The sequence below is a fragment of the Juglans microcarpa x Juglans regia genome, chromosome 2D (genome assembly GCF_004785595.1).
Source record: "Juglans microcarpa x Juglans regia isolate MS1-56 chromosome 2D, Jm3101_v1.0, whole genome shotgun sequence".
Classification (NCBI taxonomy): Eukaryota; Viridiplantae; Streptophyta; class Magnoliopsida; order Fagales; family Juglandaceae; genus Juglans; species Juglans microcarpa x Juglans regia.
Window position 1 is genome coordinate 26,436,034 of NC_054596.1, and position 24,191 is coordinate 26,460,224.

General features: G+C 35.9%; 1 protein-coding gene across 2 annotated transcripts; it reads left to right on the forward strand.

Annotated features, from left to right (window-relative positions):
* The first annotated feature begins 8,102 nt into the window (after positions 1 to 8,102).
* LOC121250480 (ribose-phosphate pyrophosphokinase 4-like) lies at positions 8,103 to 21,013 on the forward strand. 2 transcript variants are annotated; one of them, XM_041149611.1, is made up of 7 exons: positions 8,106 to 8,330; positions 9,364 to 9,679; positions 18,260 to 18,355; positions 18,462 to 18,530; positions 19,339 to 19,467; positions 20,453 to 20,549; positions 20,630 to 21,013. In XM_041149611.1, the coding sequence occupies exons 1-7, from the start codon at positions 8,203 to 8,205 to the stop codon at positions 20,761 to 20,763; spliced, it is 969 nt and encodes a 322-aa protein (XP_041005545.1). In that variant the 5' UTR covers positions 8,106 to 8,202; the 3' UTR covers positions 20,764 to 21,013. The 2 variants fall into 2 exon arrangements, with proteins under 2 accessions (XP_041005547.1, XP_041005545.1); XM_041149613.1 differs by lacking the exon at positions 18,462 to 18,530 and having other exon boundaries at positions 8,103 to 8,330.
* Positions 21,014 to 24,191: the final 3,178 nt, after the last annotated feature.

A 24,191-nucleotide genomic window follows, 5' to 3' on the forward strand; every position in this document is an offset into this window, starting at 1 on the left:
AAATGAAATAAAACATTTTCTAATGGAAACGAGCCTAAATCTGAACCGAAGCTGAGTGCAATCAAGTAACAGTTGCCGAACCCAAGATAACCAGAACAACATGTGCACGTCCCACGTTCACCATTGCCTAATCCCATGGCCAGGTAAAACAGTCGTTCCCGCCATGCTGACAGCCCTTTGTCTCTCCCCTCTCAGACGTAAACCACCGTGCACCACGTTGCCACACGCCCAGCCTCCTCCCTCAGCCACAGCACACATTGGCCAGCCACCAACCGCAAACCACCAAACTCACGTTCGAGCCACGCACACAACAAACTGTCGACACCATTCCCAGCGTCACAGCCACGAGAAGCAGTCGATGCATACTCCATGTCCAGCAACCACGAGCTCCTACGTACATTTTGCTTTGCACCGCCACCCCTCCTACGTACGTTGCCACTGTACGTTCCAAACAAGCCCATGCACGATCGCCCCTGTTTCACCACACGAAAACAGAGCAAGCACCTACACTACGTAAGGCTCCTCCGCAAGCTGCCCAACCATCACGAGGGTTGCACCGTTCAGCCATTGCCACCACTGCCTCGAGCCGCTGCTACAGCCATGGAAAGCAAGCCTCCCACGTCGCCCCAACTACTGTCGTTGTTCCTCTGTCCCTCACTTTCTGCCAACGTCAAACACTCTCCCTCTCTGTCTCTCTGCACATTATTTTTCACCTTGCCTCGGTGTTGTCCTCTCTTTGTCCCCACTAAGATAACCAACTTACAAAAATATCCATGCCCAATTAGTATTGATCATAGGAATTATTATTTACGATGATTTCATACAATAAAATCAAGAGAACATAAACGCTTGGATAGTTGGATGTAAAAATATTTTTAGGGTTAATCGTGCGAATATTTGGTGAGCGGCGATATTTTAAGATTACGAGAATTTTAAATTTTAGGAAATGTAGATTATTTTAATATTTTAGGTTTTAATTACAAAATATGTATTTAATAAGAGATTTATGTAAATTACGTGCTTATTTTATAGGTGATTTATTGCATGCTAAAAATATTAAAAAGTGTTATAAGGTAAGTAGTTTAATTATAAAATTAAGATTAGTACATATTAGCTAGTTAGATATATTATTATTAAAGCCAACTCTTTGGAAGTCAATGTTTATCTACTATGTATGTCATAATATTTGTAAATATAGCTTTAATCATAATTCATGATCATGTTTCATTACGTTATAGTTATGTACGTATTATCTCATACATCTCAAGTTATATAAAATTCGTAAGTTTCATAAGATCAAATGTAGGATAAGCTCATAATAATCAATAAGATTGTTATTTAGATGCAATGATACATGGTACCAACGCGATTTATAGATGAATGTATAAGTTATGGACTTAAACATGATCCATCATAATATACTAGAATACTATTTACGATTCTCTTTGAAGCCACAAGATGTGAAGTTAATGCATAAACTTGCACATAAAATTAAGTGTATTGGTTAAAGTTTTAAAACTTGTCCCATTCCGGCCATAATTTTTCATGCCAGAAAAGTAACCAGGTCGGGGTTGGTACCTATTCCATCTCGGGTCAAATTCCGGACGTTCCGGCTAATTTCGGTCAGTTCCGGCCGAATTCCGATATCCCGACTGAATGGTAATTTCAGTCTAAAATGTCGCTTAATGGCATTTTTGTAAATAACTTGGAAAATGAGAGATAAAATGGTCATTTCGTGCCGTGGTCGACTTCTCTTGTTTACTCCCCTATCCCTTGCGAAATCAAATTCTTAAAATCAATTCCCTAACCATCCACACTCTGTCTGTCTCCACTCCAGTCACCAGCCACACTCCAACAGTCGGCGCCCCCCACAATCAACGTCGTCGTAGCTCGAGCCTACTAACGCCATCGCAGACTCCATCAAACACTGTCCCATTTGTTGTCTATAGGTTAGTTTGTACTCTGTAGATTTTCTTTCATAAAACCCTCTGTTTCTACTTTCTACTTCTTTAGATTTCCTAGCATTATTTCCTTTTTATGGTTTGGTAGGTTCATGTATTGTTTTCAGAAAGATTTTTCTTTTTTTTACCTAACAGCAAGGGTTTTCAAAAGAAAATCTAGTGAAGGCTTCCTGCCAAAGGAAGGAACTGGACGACAAGGGAAAACGAAGTTAGACCCCGACGTCTCAATATGTATTTTTTTTTTCTTCATTGTTCACAGCTTGACTCTCATTTCTAGAGCGGAAGTCACAAAAGCTAAGGCTGTCGGTGGTGGTCAGGAGAAGAAAAAAAAACACTACTGAGTGAATAGAAAATCTAAAACGTACATGGCTGTTCCAGCGAAAATACTTGGAATCATTCTACCACTTCTACCAATGAAGAATTTAAATTTGGATGAAAATTTTAAATCAAGATATTACAAACTTTGAATGTAGAAATGTTTTATTATTTTCCAGAATAAAAGGGATTTTTTAATGTATATCAGTGAAGAAGCAACAACCAAAATTTTCTGTCGCGTTTATGTTGTGTGCATATTTTTTTCGTGCAAACTTTTTCCTGCTTATGTTTATGTTGTTTATAACATTTGGCTGTGTTTTCCATTGCTGTTTTGTTTATCACTTATCAAAACATGGTGTTTCTTGTGTAGAAACAAGAAAGCCTTGTTTCCATTGTTGTGGCTGTGTTTCTCATAACTGTGTATTTTGTGCAAATTTCTTTCGTGCAAATTTGACTTTATGAAAAAATATTTCTTTCATGCAAATTTGGTTGTATTTCTTGCTGGCGTTTTGAACTTTTGTGCAAATTTCTTCCTGCTTATATTTCTGCAGTTGACTAGGAGATTGTAGCTGTTTGAGAAAGGACATATAATAAGTTAGTGCAGTTCATTTTTAGACTTTTTTATTTGCATTTCAGGGGTGTAAAAAGGTCTAACTGTCAATCAAATAGTGCTACATCTATGATAGTTTCTCCTGCAAGATCAGAGGATCCAGCATGGGCCCATGCACGCATAGTGCTAGGGGCAAGAAATAGTATTCAAGGTGTTTATTGTAACAAAACAATTAGAGGTGGCAGAGTCACTGGGTTGAAGTATCATCTAGCTAGGATTCGAAGTGATGTAGAAGCATGAAAAAGGTCCGTGATGATATAAAATGGCAAATGAAGGAGCTGGTCAATGAACTGAAAAAAAATAAAGAGAAGAAAAAGGAAAATAAACTCAGAGATTGGAAGCCTTGTAGATTTACCATATGATGATGTTGATGACGATAATGAGGGACACTATCATGGTGCAAAATGGAAGGGAAGGAGAAAGAATGTGGAAAGTCAATGGGGGTATTTAATAGATTTTCAACTCCAAGAACAACTCCTGGATCTCAACCTTTTATTAAGAGTGCTATGTTCAAAGGAGATGATTGACAAAGTAAAGATGGCTATAGCAAATTGGTGGTACAATGTTGATCTACTTTTCAATGCAGCTTAATCTAATTTTTATCAACCGGCTATAAATGCCATAGCTGCTATTAGGCTAGGATTCAAGAGTCTTTCTTTACATGTGTTGAGGAAAACTATTGAAGAATTGTGTGAATGAGGTTCATAATTATCTATTAGATATTAAAAAGTTTTGGAATGAGTGGTTGTTCACTAATGGTAGATGGTTGGACAAACCAGAGGCAGGCAACAACCAATAATCAACTTTCTAGTTTATTGTCCAAAATGTACAATGTTCTTGAAGGTTATTGATACATTAGGCCTTAGAAAAGATTCCGAAACATTATTTAACATGTTTGATGAAGTTGTTTAAGAAGTTGGGGTTGAGAATATTGTGCAGTTCATTACGAACAATGGTGCAAATTATAAGGCTGCTGGAAAAAAGTTACAACAGAAGTATGGATCTTTCTTTTAGCCCCCTTGTGCAGCTCATTGTATAGATTTAATGTTAAAGAATTTTTCTAATCCTAAACATTTTATTATTATTGATGAAAGTTTAAAAAAGGCAAGAAAGATTACGAAATTCATTTATAACCATGCTTGGGTTTTGGCTTTGATGAGAAAATACTTCACCAAATGTCGTGATTTATGTCGTCCTATAGTCACAAGGTTTGCAACAAGCTTTTTAAGTATCCAATACTTATTTTTGTTTAAGAAAGAATTTAAACAAATGTGTACTTGTGATAAATGGGTTGCATGAAGTTATTCTAAAAGCAACATAGGGAATGAGATAGCCGGGATTGTTCTAGAAGATAAATAGTTTTGGACTCAATGTCAATTTATTGTAAAAATTAGCGAACCCTTTGGTTTGAGTCCTACGACTTGTCGACAGAGATAAGAAGCCTACAATGAGATACTTGTATGACGCCCAAGAAGAATATAAAAGCAAGATTGAAGAATAAAGTTACTACATTTATGCCATTCATCAGAATCATTGATGTTAGATGGGATAAGCAGCTTCACAGTCCATTACATGTAGCGGGTTGTTTTCTTAACCCTGAAATCTTCTTTAATCCTTACTTTAAAAAAAAAAAAAAAAAAAAAAAGTGATGTTTCAAGAGGGTTTATGGCTTGCATGGTAAAGTTGGAATTTGATCCTGATAAGCAAGACAAGATCATTGAAGAACTTGAATTGTATAAGAATGAAAGCAGTGATTTTGAACATTCTTTAGTAATCCGCCAGTGTGAAAAAATTAGTCTAGGTATTATCAATATCATTTGTTAAATACTGTAAATATATATTTTCTTTTTTCTTTTTTCAAATTTTATATAATTTTAATTACTAATTTATAATTGCACTTTTGCTAGTTGCATGGTGGACTAAGTTTGGAAGTGAGGTTCCAACTTTTCAAAAGTTTACAATTCGCATACTAAGTCAATGTTGTAGTGCGACTGGTTGCGAAAGAAGTTGGAGCACATTTGAGTTTATTCATTTGAAGAAGCAGAATAGACTAGAGTATAAATGTTTGAATAATTTAGTATTTGTTCGTTATAACTTGAAGCTGCGAGAGGTAAAAAATTTCAATAATAATATTTTTTACTATTGAAAAATATGTAATGTTTTCATTTATGTGTGACTTTTATTTTGGCAAAAACATTTATACTCTAGTTCGCTAGATGCTTTGGATCCAATCAACCTTGAAAACATTGGCTAGATGGAGGAATGGTTGGCTGAAGAATCATAGCTTATTAATGGAGAAGACTTGGGTTAGGGACGTATTGAGGAGATGTTAGCCTCATTAAATGTGGAAAACAGTGATAATGTTGATCTTAATGTTGATGATGATGGTAGTGACATTGACGAAAATATTTTGATTAATGTTTCAAATATTAATCCTTATTGTTTTATTGATGAAGATGAGTATTTTTTTTAACAGTTGGATTGAGAATCTAGAATTGTTATTAATTTTTATAATTATGTGTGTTTTTAAGACTTATATTGAAAAATATTATTGAGTTTCTCAGATACGTATATATAATTTATTCATACCAATACTGAAATATTTCGTTTCAGTGCCTCGACCAGAGCGATTACTGAAACGAAATTCAACACTTTGGTGTTGGCTAGTAAGATAAATAAGCTAAGCCATGCATGTTATAAGCATATGTATGAATAATCATATTTTTAAATTCTCAGTATGAAATATTTTATGAAAATTTTTATGTTTATTATGTTTACATTATAATGGGCTTTTTACTAACTCTTCGATTCATTTTAGTTTATCTTATATTTTTCAACCACCTCAAGTGAGGATCTTTATGAGGATGAAGTTGCAGAACAAGACTTGGCCTATGGAGGCAAGACAAAGGCCTAGATCATGCACATAACTTTTAAGTTGTGGTTTTGATAGTAATAAAATTCTAGAAATTTTAATAAATACTTCCGCATATTCTCTTTTATAACTTCAATATTTTGAACAATTTTATTTATTATAAGGAATATTTGTACTTGGTGTTAAGAATAAAAATGTTTTTAAGCCAAGGTCAATAGTAATACTTCGATTCTTGAAAGTTTTTAAAAGTGACTTTATTCTTAACCGTGAGGAGCGATGTAACACAATCATCAAATTTAGTTTATTCTTCACAAACTTAATGGTTAAGAGCCATTCTACTCATCATTCTTAAACAACACACCACATTTATTATTATTATTATTCTTGCTAAAGTAAAAGAGTTCTTCTACTTATTATCCATATACCACATATTTGATAAAGGAAAAAAAATCATGTGTGGTGTGTAGTGCATAGATGATAAGTAGAATTTTTCTTTGTATTATTATATCTAAAATGCAAAAGTGGCATTCCATAAGCAAAAAGTTTTTTTTTTCAAGTGTTATAAAAAGTTGAATGTTAAATAAAATATTATTAAAATATAATTTTTTATTTTAAGATTTAAAAAAGTTGAATTATTTATTATATTTTATGTGAGAACTTAAAAAAAATGTAATGATTAGATGAGATGGGATAAAATAATTTGTGTAACAAAATTACGTTAATTTATAAACTAGTTGCTTGATATGATAACTTATGTTTTATTATAAAATGAATTTTATAATTTAATATATAATAAATTAAATATAATTTATTAATTTACTTTTATAAAATTTCGTGTGGATGCTATATTTCTCTATCTAACGGATTGGGCTAGAATCTTTTGCATCTGTTCTCTTACTGTCTTTTTAAGTAAATATTGTGAAAGTGTAATTGAGGCCGTTTGAGTTATGTGATCTTCTTAGTTTAATATTTTATTCTAATACGAGTTGAGTTTGAATTTAGAACAGTATCAACTGTCACTAAAAATAAACTAACACAATAAAGGACATGTGAACTAGTATGTACGGCTGCTCTATTTGATATTATGCATATAGCTGGTTTGACCGCATATTATTCTTATTAATATTATATTATTATTACTATCTATTTATAATTACTTGGAATTTACACCTTTGGTATCATAGCTATTGGTTTATGATGGATAATTATTATACTCATAGTACTGATTTTTGTGATATATATGAGTTAAAATGTCTAGATTATAATTTAAGACTTGAATTAAAAATCTTGATGAACAATATAAAAGATCTTAAGAGAAAATAACAAATATAAAAATCAGTAACACTCGTTATAATATTAGGAATATGATTTTTTATCATCTTTTAAAAATATAAGATTGTTATAAAGTTAAAGATAATATAATTAAAAATAATGAAGAAAGATTTTAATCAATTTGATAACTTATACGATTCATGTCTCTAGTCTCAAATCAGTCATGAGAAGCATGCGGTGACTCCAATGTATCTTTTCTTTATTTTATGGAAAATGCTAGTTGTATTGAGGATAAGTCCAAATATAATTTTATTTTTATTTAATGATTAAAAAAATATTTTTAATGATATTGTGAATTTTTTTAAATGTTTAAAAATAAAAAATAAAAAATAAAATATAATTATTTAATCAAGACTCATCATCGGGCTATACTCTCGATGGATGTGGCACAACTCTTATTTTTTTCTCACGCCTCAACCTGTCATTGTTCTCAACCCATAAGAGTTGTCATTCTTATATTTAGAGGTGATAAACGGTCTGTCCGAACCGGACCAGACTGAAACCGGTAGATCTCGATCCATATTTTAGAGGACTGAAAAGTTTCGGTCTGATCCCAGTCTAAGATTTTTCCATCCCGGACTGGACCAAATGAAAAATAAGAAAAATATATTATATATATTATTTATGCAATAATTGTACAATTTATTAGGTAATTTTTTTCTAACATATCACCATTAATAATATAAAATTTTAAATATATTATTAACACTTGTTAATATTTTATCAATTAACTAATACATAATATCAATTAGCTAATTATATATTAATTATATAAATTAATAATATAATTTTCATCTAATTTATTATCATTGATTATATAAAATATTTTTTTATTGAGTTAGTTAGATAATCTAAATTAATAAGTCACTTAATTTTAATTTAATATTTTAAATTAAAATTTTTTATTAATTAATTTTTTTTAAAATAAAATAAAATAAAAAATATAATTAGACCAAACCGACCGATTTGCACCCGGGGAGTTATACTGTGCTAATAAGAAAGTTTCAAATATTAGTGTACATGGATGATAAATATGCAAACATCTCTCGAGAATATATCGATGTCCCTAACCCCTTTTGCAAAGACTACGACAGTGCGGGGTTTGGACGCTAATGGCTTTGTCTCAGTCTCAGACGAAGAATAAGCAAGTGCACCTTTTCTACTGTCCAGAGTGCGAGGACCTTGCCCGGAACGTCGCCGCTCAGTCGAACAGTATCACTCTCCAAACCATCAAATGGAGGTCACTTTATTCTTTCTTTTTCAAGTTCTAAGATCACATCTTCACGTTTTTCACTTTTTCTTGTTGGTACTGTGCCTGATCTCTTTATTTTGTTGTAAACCTGAGATGGGTAGTTTTTTTCTAATAAATTTAGCTATACAATGAAAGAGGAGATGAATAGGAAAAAACAGAGGAAAATGAATAAGAAGATAGAATTACTATGAGAATGGACATTGACTTTGTTGCGGAAAATCTGACATTGTGAAGAAAAAGAAAAATAAGAATGAAGGGTAATTGAGCTATTGTGCTTTACATTTTTAAATTTTAAGTTGGAATCACTTCCCTAATTAGTTATATATCGTCGTCTACTTTGATCAATTTCCATGGTTTCGACCTTTGTAGTGTTACGCATACTATGGTTAACACGATCCTTGTATTTGCACAATACAAGCAATTAGTCTAAGCAATTTTGCAAGTATTGATATGATGACCTGGTCTATCTACGCAAACTGCTCTTATGGAGCATGCATGCTAGTGTATTAATCTTGATCAAGATTATTACACTAGCATGCATGCCACCTCTATTCAAAATTTATTATTCGATATACCTTTGGTGCTTTTCTCCGTTTCACACTTGTGTCTTTGTTTCCATATCTAACGGTTTGTGGGAATCTGAGATTGATGATCTGTACCTAATATGAGGCTGGGTTGCCACTGGCTTTGCACAAAACATTGAAGTTGGGCCTGCAAGAATTGATACAAATAATCATTGCAACTTAAAATGTTGTTTCGTTGACGAAGAGATGATAAAATGTCGGTGGTTGCTCCTAAATCTGCGTAGGACTTTAAAAAAATTAGTCTTTTCTTTTGATAGGTAGAAAAGGAAAATAATTTTCTACTTTATAAATAGTTAAACAAAATTTCCTAGTCTTTTTTCTTTTTTTTTTTTTTGTGTGTAATTTAAAATTTATCTTTAGTTGAATTGTGGGGGCAATTAGAGCTAATTTTACATAAGGATGCATTGGAGAACTGATTAAATTCTAGTCATCTACAGGAATTTTGATGATGGATTTCCAAACCTTTATATTAACAACGCTCAAGATCTGCGAGGTCAACATGTTGCCTTTCTTGCATCCTTCAGCTCCACTGGAGTAATCTTTGAGCAGCTCTCCGTTACATATTTACTCCCACGGCTGTTTGTCGCTTCCTTCACATTGGTGTTGCCCTTCTTTCCAACCGGCTCCTTTGAGCGAATGGAAGATGAAGGGGATGTGGCAACTGCATTTACCTTATCAAGGATGTTGACAAATATACCCATTTCAAGAGGTGGCCCTACTAGTCTAGTCATCTATGATATTCATGCTTTGCAGGTACTCTTTATTCTGGAAGTAGTTAGATTTGCTTCTATTGTCCTGGTGCTTCGATGCGCTTTTAGAATCACATAAATTTGTTGACTTTTTTTAATTTTATTCTTTTGTAAAAGCGGCATCCTTTTCGAACTTACTATAAATTATGTGACGCTAATAAGATTGTTTCAAGTTATTTTGTTGCCTTAATAAATGATATTTGCATGCTTATTATTATCTATTCTTTCTCCTTTTGTGTATATGGACTGTTTTTTTCTTTTTCTTTTTTAATTTTTCATCTGGAGCAATTTCTTTTCCCTTTCCTTCTGTAAGAATTGGATAATTAGACTGCAGTTCTTTATGGTTTTAAGGAATGCCTTTCTTTTGGCCGAGGGTTAAGATGGCTTGAGGTGGGATCATAGGCTGATGGCTTAGTAGTTAGAACCTAGAGAGAAAAAGTGAACATTAGGATGGTGATATATATTTCAGAATACCTAGGTATTCATGTTTGATGTTATCACTAGCTTTTTTACTTATTTAAGAATTTTTATTTAATCCAATGTTTCATTATTTTTATTATGCATCTGGAGAATTTGTGTCTTTAACTAAACTCTGTTTAATACAGGATATATTTGAAGATATAATTTAGATAATGTGACCTACACTGAATTAAAAATTTTAGAAGTAGGTAATTCAGTGTTAGAATCATCTGTTGATCTGGGTTTTTTGGTTAAAATCCAAGCTTGCAATTTCTTTTTCTTTTCTTTTTTTCCTTGTGGAAGCTAGTTTGACAAACACCTAGCTAACACCTAGCTAGTTTGAGAAATGGAAGGATCAATTTCAGATTCTCGGTCATGATAACGTGAACCTAAATGCTAGAGTCTTGTTAGGGACCCCGGTCTTGTCCCTAACACTAAGGTCCACGAGCTTGCCTTGGTGAAGATGATGACCGAGTGATCTTGCTATCTTGCTTGGCTTTTACCAAAGGAATGGTGTTTGAGTAATGGAATGATGAAAATGATGCACTTGGGTAGGCTAAGTGTTTAGGCTAAGGCAAATCAATGTGGGTGGCTAGACTTGTTCTTGAGTGAGGTGCCAAGATGATGGAGGCTAGTGTTGAATGGAAGAGATGAGGTTAGGGTTTGTTCTTGGAGAGTGACGCCAAGTTGATGGAGTGGGAGTGTTCTAAGAGTTGATTAGGGTTGTTTGATGCAATGGGGATGGCTTGGGGGTTGCCCTTGATGTTTGGGCCACTTGGATGGTGATTAGGGTTGGTAAGGTGAAGTGTAGCTAGGGTTTTGTGAGGTGGCTAGGGTGGATTTCGAGATTTCGAAGAGTTGGCTTAGGGTTAGAGTTTAGGATGATGCTAGGGTTTGGGAATGAGATGGAAGAATGATGCTAGGGTTTGGTGGCTAAGGTGGGCGGATTGGGATTGACTTGGTCTTAGGAAGATTGGCAAGATTTGGTTGGTTTAGGAGTAGATATGGGAAGTTTGTAAGATGGAATGAATCTTTGAGTGAAGAGGGGAATTTGAATTTGAATTAAGATGACAAGTCAATAGTTGACTTAGAGACTATTGACTTAGAGAGATTGTAGGAAGAGTGATTTAAGGAATTGAAGTGGATTGACAATTCCTTAAATTAAGGGATTTGGGTTGGGATTTGAATTTGAATTTGAATTTGAATATGGTAAGAGGATGGAGAGATTTTAGGGATGTGATTGGGATGAATCAACTTTCCTAAAATTAAGGAAGTTGACTCAAGAGGGACTCTTGATGGATGGATGACTTTAGGATGGCCGAATTTGGTAAGTGGATGGTAGGGCTAGGGTCTTATGATGGGCGACTTTGGTATGGTTGGATATGGTAAGTGGGCATTATGGAAGTTGGTAGGAAATATGGGATTGGCTAGGTCAATGGATACGAGGGATGACGGGCAATTATGGGAATGTGAACTATTATGGAAAGTAGGGCAACACTAGGGTTGGTCGAGTATGGTAAGTGGGGAATATGGCTAGGGTTTGATGGAAGATGGTGGCTAGGTATTTCGGCTTGGGCAAGTTGGATGGTGGGAAGGCTTTATGTAAAGTGTGTCAATTTATGGAAAGGATGACAAACAAGGTGGTGGTCGAGTATGTGATATGGAATGGATCAAATGGATGAATGCGTGGATGAAGGCAGTGAAGAGTGGATGAACACTATGAATTCTCAAGAACAACTCAAGAACAATTCAAGAACAATGCACATAAAATAATAAGATCAAAGGATAGAAAATGGAAGACAAGAGATGGAATGGAAAATACTCATAAGATTAATGGATCCTTAGGGATTCACGAATTGCACCCTAAAGATAAAAAGAACAAGATAGATAGATTGAACTACACCTATTCACGAATTGCAAGGTGTGATCCTCTCTTAGGGGATTCACGTATTGCACCCCAAAGAGCCCAAGTGCCTTAGCACCGAATGGTGATCTCAAGAATAAAATAGTCTACCCACTAGGGAATTTGTCAAAAGATGTGAATGCAAAGTCTAAGGGTCTTATTTATAAAGATTACTTGGAAACCCCCAATAGGTCCCTTAGAAAATAAATAATTAAATAAAAAATAACATAGTTGGCATAGGCCAAGTTGACCCATGGCATGCATGAGCCCATGGGTGGGCTAGGCTGGCCCATGGCATGGGTCATGGGCATGGCTGACATAGTTGGCATGGCTGTAGGCATGTGGTTGACAGGGCCCTGGCATGGTCTAGGCGCTGGCATGGCTGGCATGGCCCAGGCAGGGGCCTGGGCGCTAAGGCTGCTGCCTGGGCGGGCTGGCATGGCCCAGGCAGGGGCGCACGCCTGCTAGGCATGCGCGTGGGGCGCTGGACGTTGGGCTGCGCGCGCTGGGCTGCGCTGTTAGGAACCTCAGTCAAGTCCCTAAACACTATGATCTCTTTGCCTATGATCTCCTTGTGATGACCGAGAGCCCGTTCCTCTCTTGCTTGGTTCTTGAACAAATGTCACAAGATGGCAATTTTGGTAGAGTGAGGTTAGGTGTTTAGGCTTGAGTGGCCGTGTGGGTTGGTGGGATTGATGATGGCATGTGAGGGTTGCAAGGGTTGATGGAGGCGCACGACAATAGATGAAACTAGGGTTGGCGCCACTTAGGTATCGTTTGGATTCGAAGATGAGTTGAGATGAGTTGAGATGGGTTGTGAATAGTAGTGAGATGGGTTGTGAATAGTAGTGAGATTTGTAAGTTAAAGTTGATGAATAGTAATGAATAGTAGTGAAATGAGTTGAGATGAGTTGCGAATCCAAACTGGGCCTTAGGGTTTAGGTTTAGGTTTGGATGAAGGAAGATGGAATTAGGGCTAGGTGTTGGGCGGCTAGGGTGGACGGCAACAAGGTAGGGTTTGATTGATTGATGAGAGATTTTAGGAAGGGTTCCTAAAATCTTGGAACTCCAATAAGGAAGGATATGGCCGGTTATGGGGAAGATTTGGTTAACTAGGGTTCCTAAATTATAGGAACCCCAATATGGAATAAGAGATGGGCGCTAGGGTTGAGTCAATTAAGGTAAGTGTTGGCCGAAATTGGAACTTGGGTTCAAATGTGAGGAAGTTTCGGCTAGGGCAAACTAGGATGGTAGAAGGGTAAATATAGGAATGCCGAGTAAGTGAGTGGGCACTAGGCTAGGGTTTTATGAGGGAGGCGGCAAGGCTATGTATGGAAGGTGGACCAAAGGCAAACACTATAGTGGGCGACAATAGTGTTTGGAGGGATCAAATGAACTAAATGATGGAATTTGCCAATGAACAATCCGAAGAACACAATGTATTCTCAAGAATAACTCAAGAACAACTCACAAGCAATGCACATAAAATAAGAATAACAATGGAGAGAAAATGGAAGACAAGAGATTGAATGAATAATACTCATAAGATTAATAAACCGAACCACACTTATTCACGAATTGCAAAGTGTGATTCTCTCCTTAGGGATTCACGAATTACACCTCAAAGAGCCCAAGTGCTAAGCACCGAAAAGTATGATCTCAAGAACAAAGCCGTCCAAAAGGAATTTGTCAAAAGATGGAAAAGAAAAGACTAAGGGTCCTATTTATAAGAGTTACAAGTTGGAAACCCCCAATAGGTCCCTTGGAAATAAATAAATAAAAATAAATTAAATAAAAAGAAATAACATAAAGGCATGGACCATGTTGGTCGTGGCATGCATGAGCCAATGGTGGCTAGGATGGTGCATGGCGGTCTTCGGGTTGGTCCATGGCTAGGTGGCACAACATGGCTTGCTGATGGTCATGGCATGTTGCCATGCACGGGCCTGCTGGTGGGCATGGCCTGGTGCCATGCAAGGCCTGCTAATGGTGAGCCATGTTTGCGTGCTGCATGGCCCAAGCTGGTGGCCTGGGCGTTGGGCTGCAAGGCATGGGCTGGAGCCATGTGCTAGATGGCATGCCTGGTGGGCATGCCACTGGCCTAGCCTGCAAGGCACGGGCTGGAGCTGTGCGCTGGATGGCATGCCTGTGAGGGCATGCCACTAGCCTGGCTGCTGTGCGGCGTGGGCTGCATGCTGGGGCGTGTGCGTGGGTAGGCTTGCGCGTGGGTGCGCGCAGGCATGCGCGCAGGAGCAGGCGCGGGCGCAGGGGTGTGGGCGAGCGCAGGGGCGTGCACAGGGGTGCGCGCAGGGGCTGCGCGCAGGCACTAACCTCGCTGGCCTGCATGCTGGGCATCCCGTGCGTGTCAACGCGTGGGCCAAGGCATGCATGCATGCTGGGCGCCTCGTGCGTGTCACGGCACGGGCCAAGGCATGCGTGTAGGCTAGCCATGGTGCTGTCATTGCCTTCCAAGGGCAGTGTCGAGGCTTGTCCCGAGGCTACTTTTCTAGGGGTTTTAACATGCGCGTGCTGAGCGCGCTGGGCAGGCTGGGCTTGCTGCACGGGCTGGCCTAGTCACTAGCCTCACTGGGCATCCTGGGCATGTCTTGGCAGGCCCCGTGGCATGCCCATGGGGCTGTTGTGGGGCTGTCCAGCCTTGTTATGAGATGGCTAGTGGCTTGGCCATGGGCCACAAAACATGGGGTCCTACCAAGTCTACTGGCTGCACAATAAACATAAAGTTCTGAATGGAGATCATTTGTAACACCTCGCTCCCCATAATTAATAATAAAGTCACTCTTAAAAATTCGCAGGAGCTGAAGTGCTACAACTGAACATTGACTTAAAAATGTTTTCTTTTATTCTAAAGGAAGCGCCAGGTACAAAGATTCTATAAATAAAATAATTCTTTATTAAAATACTGAGATCATAAAAGAGAGTGCGTAAAAGCATTTATTAAAATTTCTCAAAGCCCTTGCCATAAAAATCATAACTTAAAATCTCTGTACATGATCTAGGCCACTGTCATGCCTCCCTGGACTAAGTCTCAACTTACAGCTTTATCGTCATAATTATCTTGACCTGGGGTGGTTTAAAAACATAAAAACAAACTAAAATGAGTCGATGACTCAGTAAGATACCCATCATAACATAAACATACTTAACATAAGATTTTTCATAAAATATTTCATGTTGAGAACTTAAAATTATGACAGATCATACTGATGTTTATGCTATGCGTGACTGATTTATCTGAATTAACTGATTGATCTGACTTATCTGGCTGATCTAGCTGGCCAACACACTTAACCCTATGTGCAAGGTTGTGCACTAACTTCCTCTGGCGCAGCAAAGGAAGCCGACTGTGCAGTACTCTGGCGTACTACAGTGGACCACACTTGAGTCCGTGGCTTGCACGCCCACCCTGAAACTACATTGGTACCATGCATCTGAATGGCCATCTGATTAACTATTATGAGTTTATCTTACATTTGATCTTATGAAAGCTTACTTGTCTTATGCAACGTGAGATGCATGAAATGCATAATACATACATAACTATAATATGCAAAATGAAACATGATAAATGGTGCGCTTGCAAATATCATGACATGCATAGTACGTAAACACTGGCTTCGAAAGAACTAGTTTTAATAATAATATATATAATTAGCTAACGTATTCTAATCCTAATTTATGATCAAGCTACTTACCTTGTAGTGTTGTTTCTTAAAATTTTTGACACAAAATCGATCACGGTGCTGAATTGGGAGGTTTATAGTTTTTTTCCAAATAACACAGAATAGAGATATTTATAGAGAGATTTGGGAGGGGGTGACGAGCAGTTTGAGTTGGACTTGGTTAAAGAGTTTTAATGTGAAGATGACCTGTAGAGTTGTATCCCTATTGGAATAGGATGCCGACAAGTTCGAGTTCGAGTTGGACTCGGTCATGATCATTCAAGAAGAGAGTTTGAATTTAAAAACATGATCTAGTAGTTCATTCAATGTAGGATTGGTAGTGACTGAGACTGCGTAGGAGACTTCAATCAGTGATGATTTTAAATTGAAATAAATTTCTAATGACTGATATTTAAATTCTAAAATGAGTCTGACTCATTCAATAATTAATAAATGGGATTTAACCTAGTTATTGAGCCTAATTAAAACTCCTAATCAATTTCAATAATTTATCGCTCGTGGGCTTATCTAATATGACCCATTAAATATAATTTAGGCCTAATAAAAATTATTAATATCTCGACCTTAGAATTATTGGGTCGTGTCGTTACATTATTGAAACTTATGGTAGTTAATAATCATCAATCCTAATTTAGGAGTTACCCATATTATAGTGGTTGTCACTCAAACCTGAGATGTCCAGGTTGATTCCCAGTTTTTATTGATATGCATTACACTACCAGTATTGAGATATTTCCTGCATTGTGTTGCTGTGACTAGTACATCCTGGCAGATTTGCAAATTATGCACCTTTGGTAGCTTGATATCATCATCCTTTATTGACCATCTAATTTAGAGTTTTGTTAGAGTTGGGGCGGTATCTGCCTTTACAAGACTCCCTCTTGCATTTGACATCTATAAATTCTTGAAAATTGAAAGTTCTTGTTAACTGTGCAGTTACTTCTACCAAGTTCACCAATAAGTTGTATACAAAGAAAAAATGCAAGGGTGAATTGCATTAACAGCTCCTGTGTATTGAGGTGTTCTATCAAGGCCAATGGGCTTTTGATTTTTCTAATCACACTTGTCAATCTTTTATTGTTCTAATGAGTCCTTTTATCCATAGTTTTGGTGATTGCTGTCAACCGTGTGGATATCACATATTATGGGCTGAAAAAATAGCACTTATTAAACTAGTCACCCTTCATTTTTTTATTGTAGTGACATTTATAAGATAAACAGATATAAGATAGAAAAAAAAAAAAAAAAAAAAAAAAAAAAAAAAAAAAAAAGAAAAAGAGATGGAGAGTGGGAGAGACAGAGATAGAGTGGGGTTGAAGAGACAGAGAAAGTGAAAGGGAGAAGACTAGTATTAAAATGATGTTGTGTATACTCTTGCGGTGTTGGTACTTAAACGATAATATTCTAGTCTTTACACACACACATACGAATGCGTGTGTAATTTAATGAGTTACACAAAATATTTATGTTATTTAGTATTTTGTTTAGATTCTGTTATTCATTCTGAGTTTTTAATGAAAAAAAAAAATAGATTTGGAAGTTTATTCGTTGATTTGATTTTGTTTGCATCTCCTAGGGGCTTTAACAATGTTTTAATTTAATATTCAGAAATACAAGATTTTCCTTCATTGCATTTGAAAGTATATATATTGTGGTGCATTTGATTGGTTGAAGTCTGATTTTCCTATCCCTCCATCCCTCCATATTTCTTTTACATTTTGCGATACTCTCACTTATTAAATCTCACATTGGGTGGAAGAAGTATGATAGAGGTGAATGAATATGATAATGGTGCATCGAGTGTTGAGTCCCACATTGGTTTCTTACTAGGTTAGAACTAGGCTTTAAATTGTTCAGGGACCTAGGTAAAATGCTAACCACATCTATGCCATAAAAGACTAATCAATTTGAAGCTTCCCTAGTATCACTTATGAAGTCCATTTCTACCTAGCAAGCAGGCAATGCTGGACTTAGCGCTCATGATTACCTTTATAATGTACCTGCTCTATATGAGTTATCAATTGCAACATTGATTAGTCTTTTTGGAGTATAAAAGGCTTATATGCGGCTTGGGCTATCTTTGGATTATGCCTTTTCTGTTTCATTTTTAACATTCTTTATATTGATAACATAGATAAAACAACAGGTTTATTTTACTAATCCATAAATCATGTAATGGTCCATGTAAGTAATCATCAATGTCATTGTATGGACACACCTTATTATCAAGAACATAGGGCCTTGACAGAATATAATAAAATATGCAGGCAATGTTGATGCATTTTACCCAAAATGAAAATGTGTTGTTAGATAGATCCTCTGTTTCCAATGTGCAGAAGTGTTTGCCACTAATTGTAGATTACAAAATATGTTTTCTCCACTATGGTTGAACTAAGCTTCAGTGTACCGGGGAATATTACTTCTCTTGTTCTGCACCCTTTAGGCTTGTCTTTGATATTAGTTCTAGGTGAGATAAGGGCGACAATAACATCCACGTGTGCTCATTTCCATTATTATACAGGAAAGATTTTATTTTGGGGACCATGTTTTGCCATTGTTTGAGACTGGCATTCCTCTTTTAAAGCAGCGTCTGCACCAGCTTCCAGATGCTGACAATGTGAGTGCTTATGCTTAGTTCTTGATTTCATAGCAGCTCTTGCAATACATTCTAGCCTGTAAATTCTCTACTATATCTCCCCATTCTAATAATACACCCCATCCAGATTGTAGTTGCATTTCCTGATGATGGAGCTTGGAAGCGATTCCACAAGCTGTTGGATCTTTTCCCCATGGTTTTTTTCCTCAAATAAAGTGATGATTAAGTTTAGGAAATTTTGGTCATACACCCCTTATGCCATGGAGTAATTAGATTTAGGGCCATGTGCGATTTGTGTTTTCTTTTGTTGAGAAATGACCTCTATGGTATGTGTTAATTATAAATAGGACCCTACGTCAATTTTCCGTCCACCGAAGTTAACCAAAAACTTGTGGCATTCTATAGAACTACATGGAAATTTAAACTCTGTTAAGAAAAAGTTATTTTATTATTTTATAAAAAATCATTTTAAAAAATTAAATTATTTTTTAAATCATGGTAAAGTAAAAATGGATTTTGTATTTAAGAATGTTAAAATTGTTTGAAAACAAAGAAAGAGGCAAACTCAACCATTGGCCACCCGATGCTTGGCCACCCCATGGTGGCAGCCACCACGGGTGGTCTTTTTTATACAAAAAACAGTTGTAATTTTTTTAAAATATAAAAGATATTTATTTATTTATTAAGAAATGCATTTATTTATTTATTAAGAAATGTATTTATTTATTTTTTAAAAAATTCATTTTAATCTTTAAAAGAAATGAAAGTTGCCACATGGTAATCTGTGAAAATGATATGTATTTTAATTAGCATTAATGGACAGAAAAATTGACGGAAGGACATCTTCCTAATTAACTCATACATAGAGGGTTATTTCTAAAAACGATTGCAGTGTCCTAAATCTAAGTACCCCATAGCATGGTAGGTTTTTGACCAAAAAGTTTCATCAAATTTATAATCCAATGCTTGTATTATATGCTGCCCTCTTATGTTGTTGTATTGAGGTGGTGTGCACGAAGGTTCGTGAGGGTGATAAGAGGATAGTTCGGCTCAAGGAAGGAAATCCTGCTGGTTGTCATGTAGTCATTGTTGATGATTTAGTCCAATCAGGAGGCACCCTGATTGAGTGCCAGGTATCCTTCAGTTAGCCCTAGTTATATAGGCATTTTCTTTTCATTCCTTTGTATTCATAGTCTTTTGAGGATGTGCTTCAGGACTTGGATAAGTTTATGTTCACTCAAGATTTTAAGTCATTTTATTGTATTTCTAATATATTGTCATTCTGATTGAAGCATCAAAATCTCTCATCAGCACCAAACCTGAATTCTTTTATATAGCACACGTAACCCATGTAAATTCAAGCATGTGGGACTGATAAGGACGTGAAACAATACGGATAAGTGAACACTGATTCATCGAAATATGGGATAACACAGAAAGTGGGATTGTGTGTGTCCGCTTTTTAATAAAAAATAACTGTTAAAACCCTGTAGTTATAACTCATTGATTTACTCAGTCAAGCATCCTTATACATACTTCAGACTATACTAACTTTTTTTGAGATATGTTTTTCCTTTCTATTTAAGTTCCTATGTTACAGTTTGAGATGTTTTATTTTTATTTTATTTATTTTTATGTCGGGAAACCTCTCTAAGGCAGGGCCCTTCGAACCTTCGAACCCACCCCTGCAGATTAAATCCCGGTCCTGTGCACCGCACGCTCAAAAGCTTTCCTATACGTAACTAGTTAAATCGCTGGCTTTTCACCAGGAGGTGTGGTCCCAAAGGATTGCTTGCACCCATGAGGTGTTGAATCTTAAACCTTGAAAGGAGTGATACCCCAAGACCAATGTCTTCACCACTTAGGCCAATCCCTTGGGGTTTTGAGATGTTTTATTGTTACATTGAAGTTGAACTTTGTATGTCGTTCTTTATGAATATGTTCATCTTCCCACAGAGGTAATCAAAGTGGGTTCCAATTGTTTCTTTTAACTCACTATGTTCAACATGGATACATATTGGGCAGTATGATGGAAATGTACATTCCTTTATGCATGTTTTAGCAATCCTGGGGCATAACATTTGTCTTTTTCCCCCCCTCCCCCCTTGATTCTGCCAGAAACTTTTGGCAGCCCATGGTGCAGCAAAGGTGAGCGCTTACGTGACCCATGGAGTGTTTCCTAAGCGCTCATGGGAGCGATTCATTCACAAGGATGGTACGTACTTTCCTGTTCCGATCCCATGCTTCTCTTTTGAACTGCTATGATTTTCATTGCCATTTTACTTTCAATTTCAGAAGTGTCGGAAAAGGCGTTTGCCTACTTTTGGATAACAGATTCTTGCCCACTTACTGTCAAAGCCATAGCAAATAAAGCTCCTTTTGAAGTGTTGAGTCTTGCGGCATCAATTGCCGATGCTCTACAGATTTGATAAGATCGTTGTAACTGACTTCAGATATAGTGCGAAGAAATACATCTATGGCAATTCTGATGAAATTTAACTCGGTTGATGAATGATATTTTTTGGCAGAACGGTAAGCAAGAAGCCGAATAATAAAGCCTATTAGTAACAGAAAACATGTTTCTGAGATGTTTGCTTGGTTGTCACTCTCAAAGCCAAGGCAAATAAAGCTTGCTTTTTTCTTAGTAATGCGAAAAACAAGAGTACTGATTTGCTTCTAGACCTTGGTGTACTGCTTATTTTGGACTAAAAAAAATAAAAAAATAAAGTAAAACCCAGTTATGTCCTTGTAGGGCTGGGCTCTAGAGTTGGATTCCCCACTCCGGACTCCAACTCAAATCAGAGGCAGACATCATTTGGGACTTTGACTTCGACTCCGATTATGAGCCCACTTTGCCTCTTATTGGAATTGTCGGAGTTGGAGTCTATTTCGGAGTTTGGCCGAATTCAACATTCAGTATGAGTCTTTCCGAATTCAACATTAGTCTTTTCCTATTTTTGGGCATTCTTGTATCTCTTTTTCGTAATTCGTTTTTCTCAATTTTTATGTTTCATCTGTTTTATATTTCTACAGTATTAATTTTTTAGCCTAACTAAGCTACCACAATCCAAATACCAAAGATAATTTAAATCCAGAACGTAAATTACAAAAATAATATCATCATAGTTCATCTATAATCAATATTCAAATATAGATAATAGAATCATAAAAATTGAAGCACAATCATGCAACAACACAATCATGCAACATAATATCAAAATGAACACCCTGCCTACGTCACACAGGAATACACTTCTGAGTATTTGTATCCAAGAGAAATGATTTTTGTACTTCAAGAAAAAACGTACACTTAAAACACCACATGATAGCAAATGGAAAAGTGATAGCTACCTTAAAACCCTACACGTTTTCTTAAAAGGAACGGAAAAGTGAGAAATGAAAGCAAAAGGAAAAAAGTTAAAAAGAATTGAAGAGGACCCATCAAAGCTGCCCTTTCAGATTTCTTCCACCTTTTCATTTTGTACTTAACGAAAATCCGAAACCAATGCACCTCTTCAATCGCCTCCAACCACAGTGCACCTCTTCAAACTGTTGTCCACAAACAATATATTTTTCCCATTTTGAGTTTCAATCTCTCCACTCATAAACATTTATACCGATGGTAAGAAATTTTTTTCCTCTTATAGTCTAGGCATTTATTTAGATTAATTTGCTAAATTGAGCAAGTCTGGAAGAGGGTTTTTGTTTGTGGGGTTTATTTGAATTGATTTAGACAATGTTATTGTTGGTGTTGGTGATTGTTAATTTTTAGTAACAAATCTGAATGGGGGTGTTTGTGTGTGAAATTTTTCCTTTGTCCCAACTTTTACAAGATGTATTTAGTAGTGTATTTTATGGATTTTTATACATTATTAGTGCTATGAACCTTTGTGCATTTTATTTTTATCAAACACTAATTACCTTTTGGTAGATTGTTGCATTTGTTTTTAATGTTATTAGCAGTATGAAAGGTTGTCTGTAATCACTAGAAATTTTGTGATTTGTTGCTCTATTTGAAATCTCTGGCGTAGTATATTTATATTGAACATTTGGTCATGTAGAGAACTTGAACATTGACCAAGTGATAAACATGGATGGTAATAATGGTGATGTAAATACTAACACATAACAAAATGAAAAGGTGGAAGAACCAATGGTTGGAATGACTTTTTCATCGGAAAATGGAAATCAGATTATATTATACAAAATATGATAGATCGATGGGTTTTGGGGTGTCAAAACAAAGCTTTAGACCTGGAGATGATGGGGGATTAAAATACTTTACGCTAGCTTGCATTCGACAATGCAAGGCAAAATCTACAAGTTCTAATCCCCTCAGGCCAAGACCAATTGAGAGAGTGGGATGTAAGATAAAAATTAATGCAACTCTCTGTCTCGATGGAAAATATATACTTTCTATTGTTGTGCTTGAACATGCACATGTATTGAGTCCAAACAAATCTACATTTTTTAGATGCAACTAGAAAATTGATTCAACTACAAACAAAAGGCTGGAAAATCTAGACAAGGCTGGTATAGGCGTTAGCAAAAATTCTCAACCTTTGGTAGTTGAAGCTGGTGGGTATGAGAATCTTATATTTGGAGAAAAAAATTGTCGCAATTTCATTGATAAAGTAAGGCCGCTTCGACTTGGTGAAGGAGGTGCCGAAACACTTCGAAAGTACTTTGTGAGAATGCAAAAGAAGAATGATCGTTTTTATTATGTAATAGATGTAGATGATGATTGTCATCTCATAAATGTATTTTGGGTAGATGCACGAAGTAGGATTGCATACGAATATTTTGGAGACGTAATCACATTCGACACAACCTACTTGCCTTTCGTTGTGGAAAAGACTGTTAATAAATCGAAGGCAAAAAAAAAAAAAGGTTGGCTTTCATTGTATTTCATTTTCTGTAGACTAATATAATCTATATGGTTTATAACTTTGTGTGCCTATGCAGTCTAAACCAAAGCCCGTTGAGGAAGCAAACCTTTACGCACCTTCAATGCAACATGCAATGTATCAAACACAACATCAGCTAAGTCTTTCCAGAGTATATTTTAATATCACTATTTTTTAGTTTTAGAATCACTATTATTTAGTTTTAGGATCACTAATAAGATGTAATTGTTCTTTGTTTTTAGGATCACTATATCTGGAGTCAAGCGAGTACACATCTTGGTGCAGCTTCTGCCATACAAGATGATGAGCAACATATGGAGTGAAGATGTAAATCCTAATATTGGTAAACACTATAGTCAAATGTGAATATGTGTATTTTTTTCGTTCATAACATGAGACTGATATTAATATTGTTAAACACCTTATTTTCAAGTTGGCCCACTCATTTTGGTACTTATTTTATCTTGTGTGTTTTGTAATATTTGCATGTTGGCCTCATGATTTCGGAAGTCAAGGTGGTGGACACTTGGATACATAATGATGCCCCTGTTATGTAGTGAAAAATACTATATATGTAATTGTCATATCATGTATTCTGAGTGGAGATTACTGCAATTATTAATGTGTCATGTACTCAACAATTGCACTTATTTTTGGGTGACTTAGTGTGTTGAGGATTCAGGTTCTGTTATTATCAAGGTATCACGTACTCAACAATTGAACTAATTTTTGGGTGATTTTTTGTGTTAAGAATTCAGATTGCTGTTATTATTAGTGCGTTATGTATTGATTTTAAAGGGTTCCAATTATACTGTTGACTATTTTTAGAGTATAAACTCAAATCTGGTTCAACTGTAATTTCTTTTTATTGTGATTTAATATAATAGATTCTTAGAATTGACTCAATTTCCTATCTATCATTTTTTTTTATAAGGATATAACTAAATCTA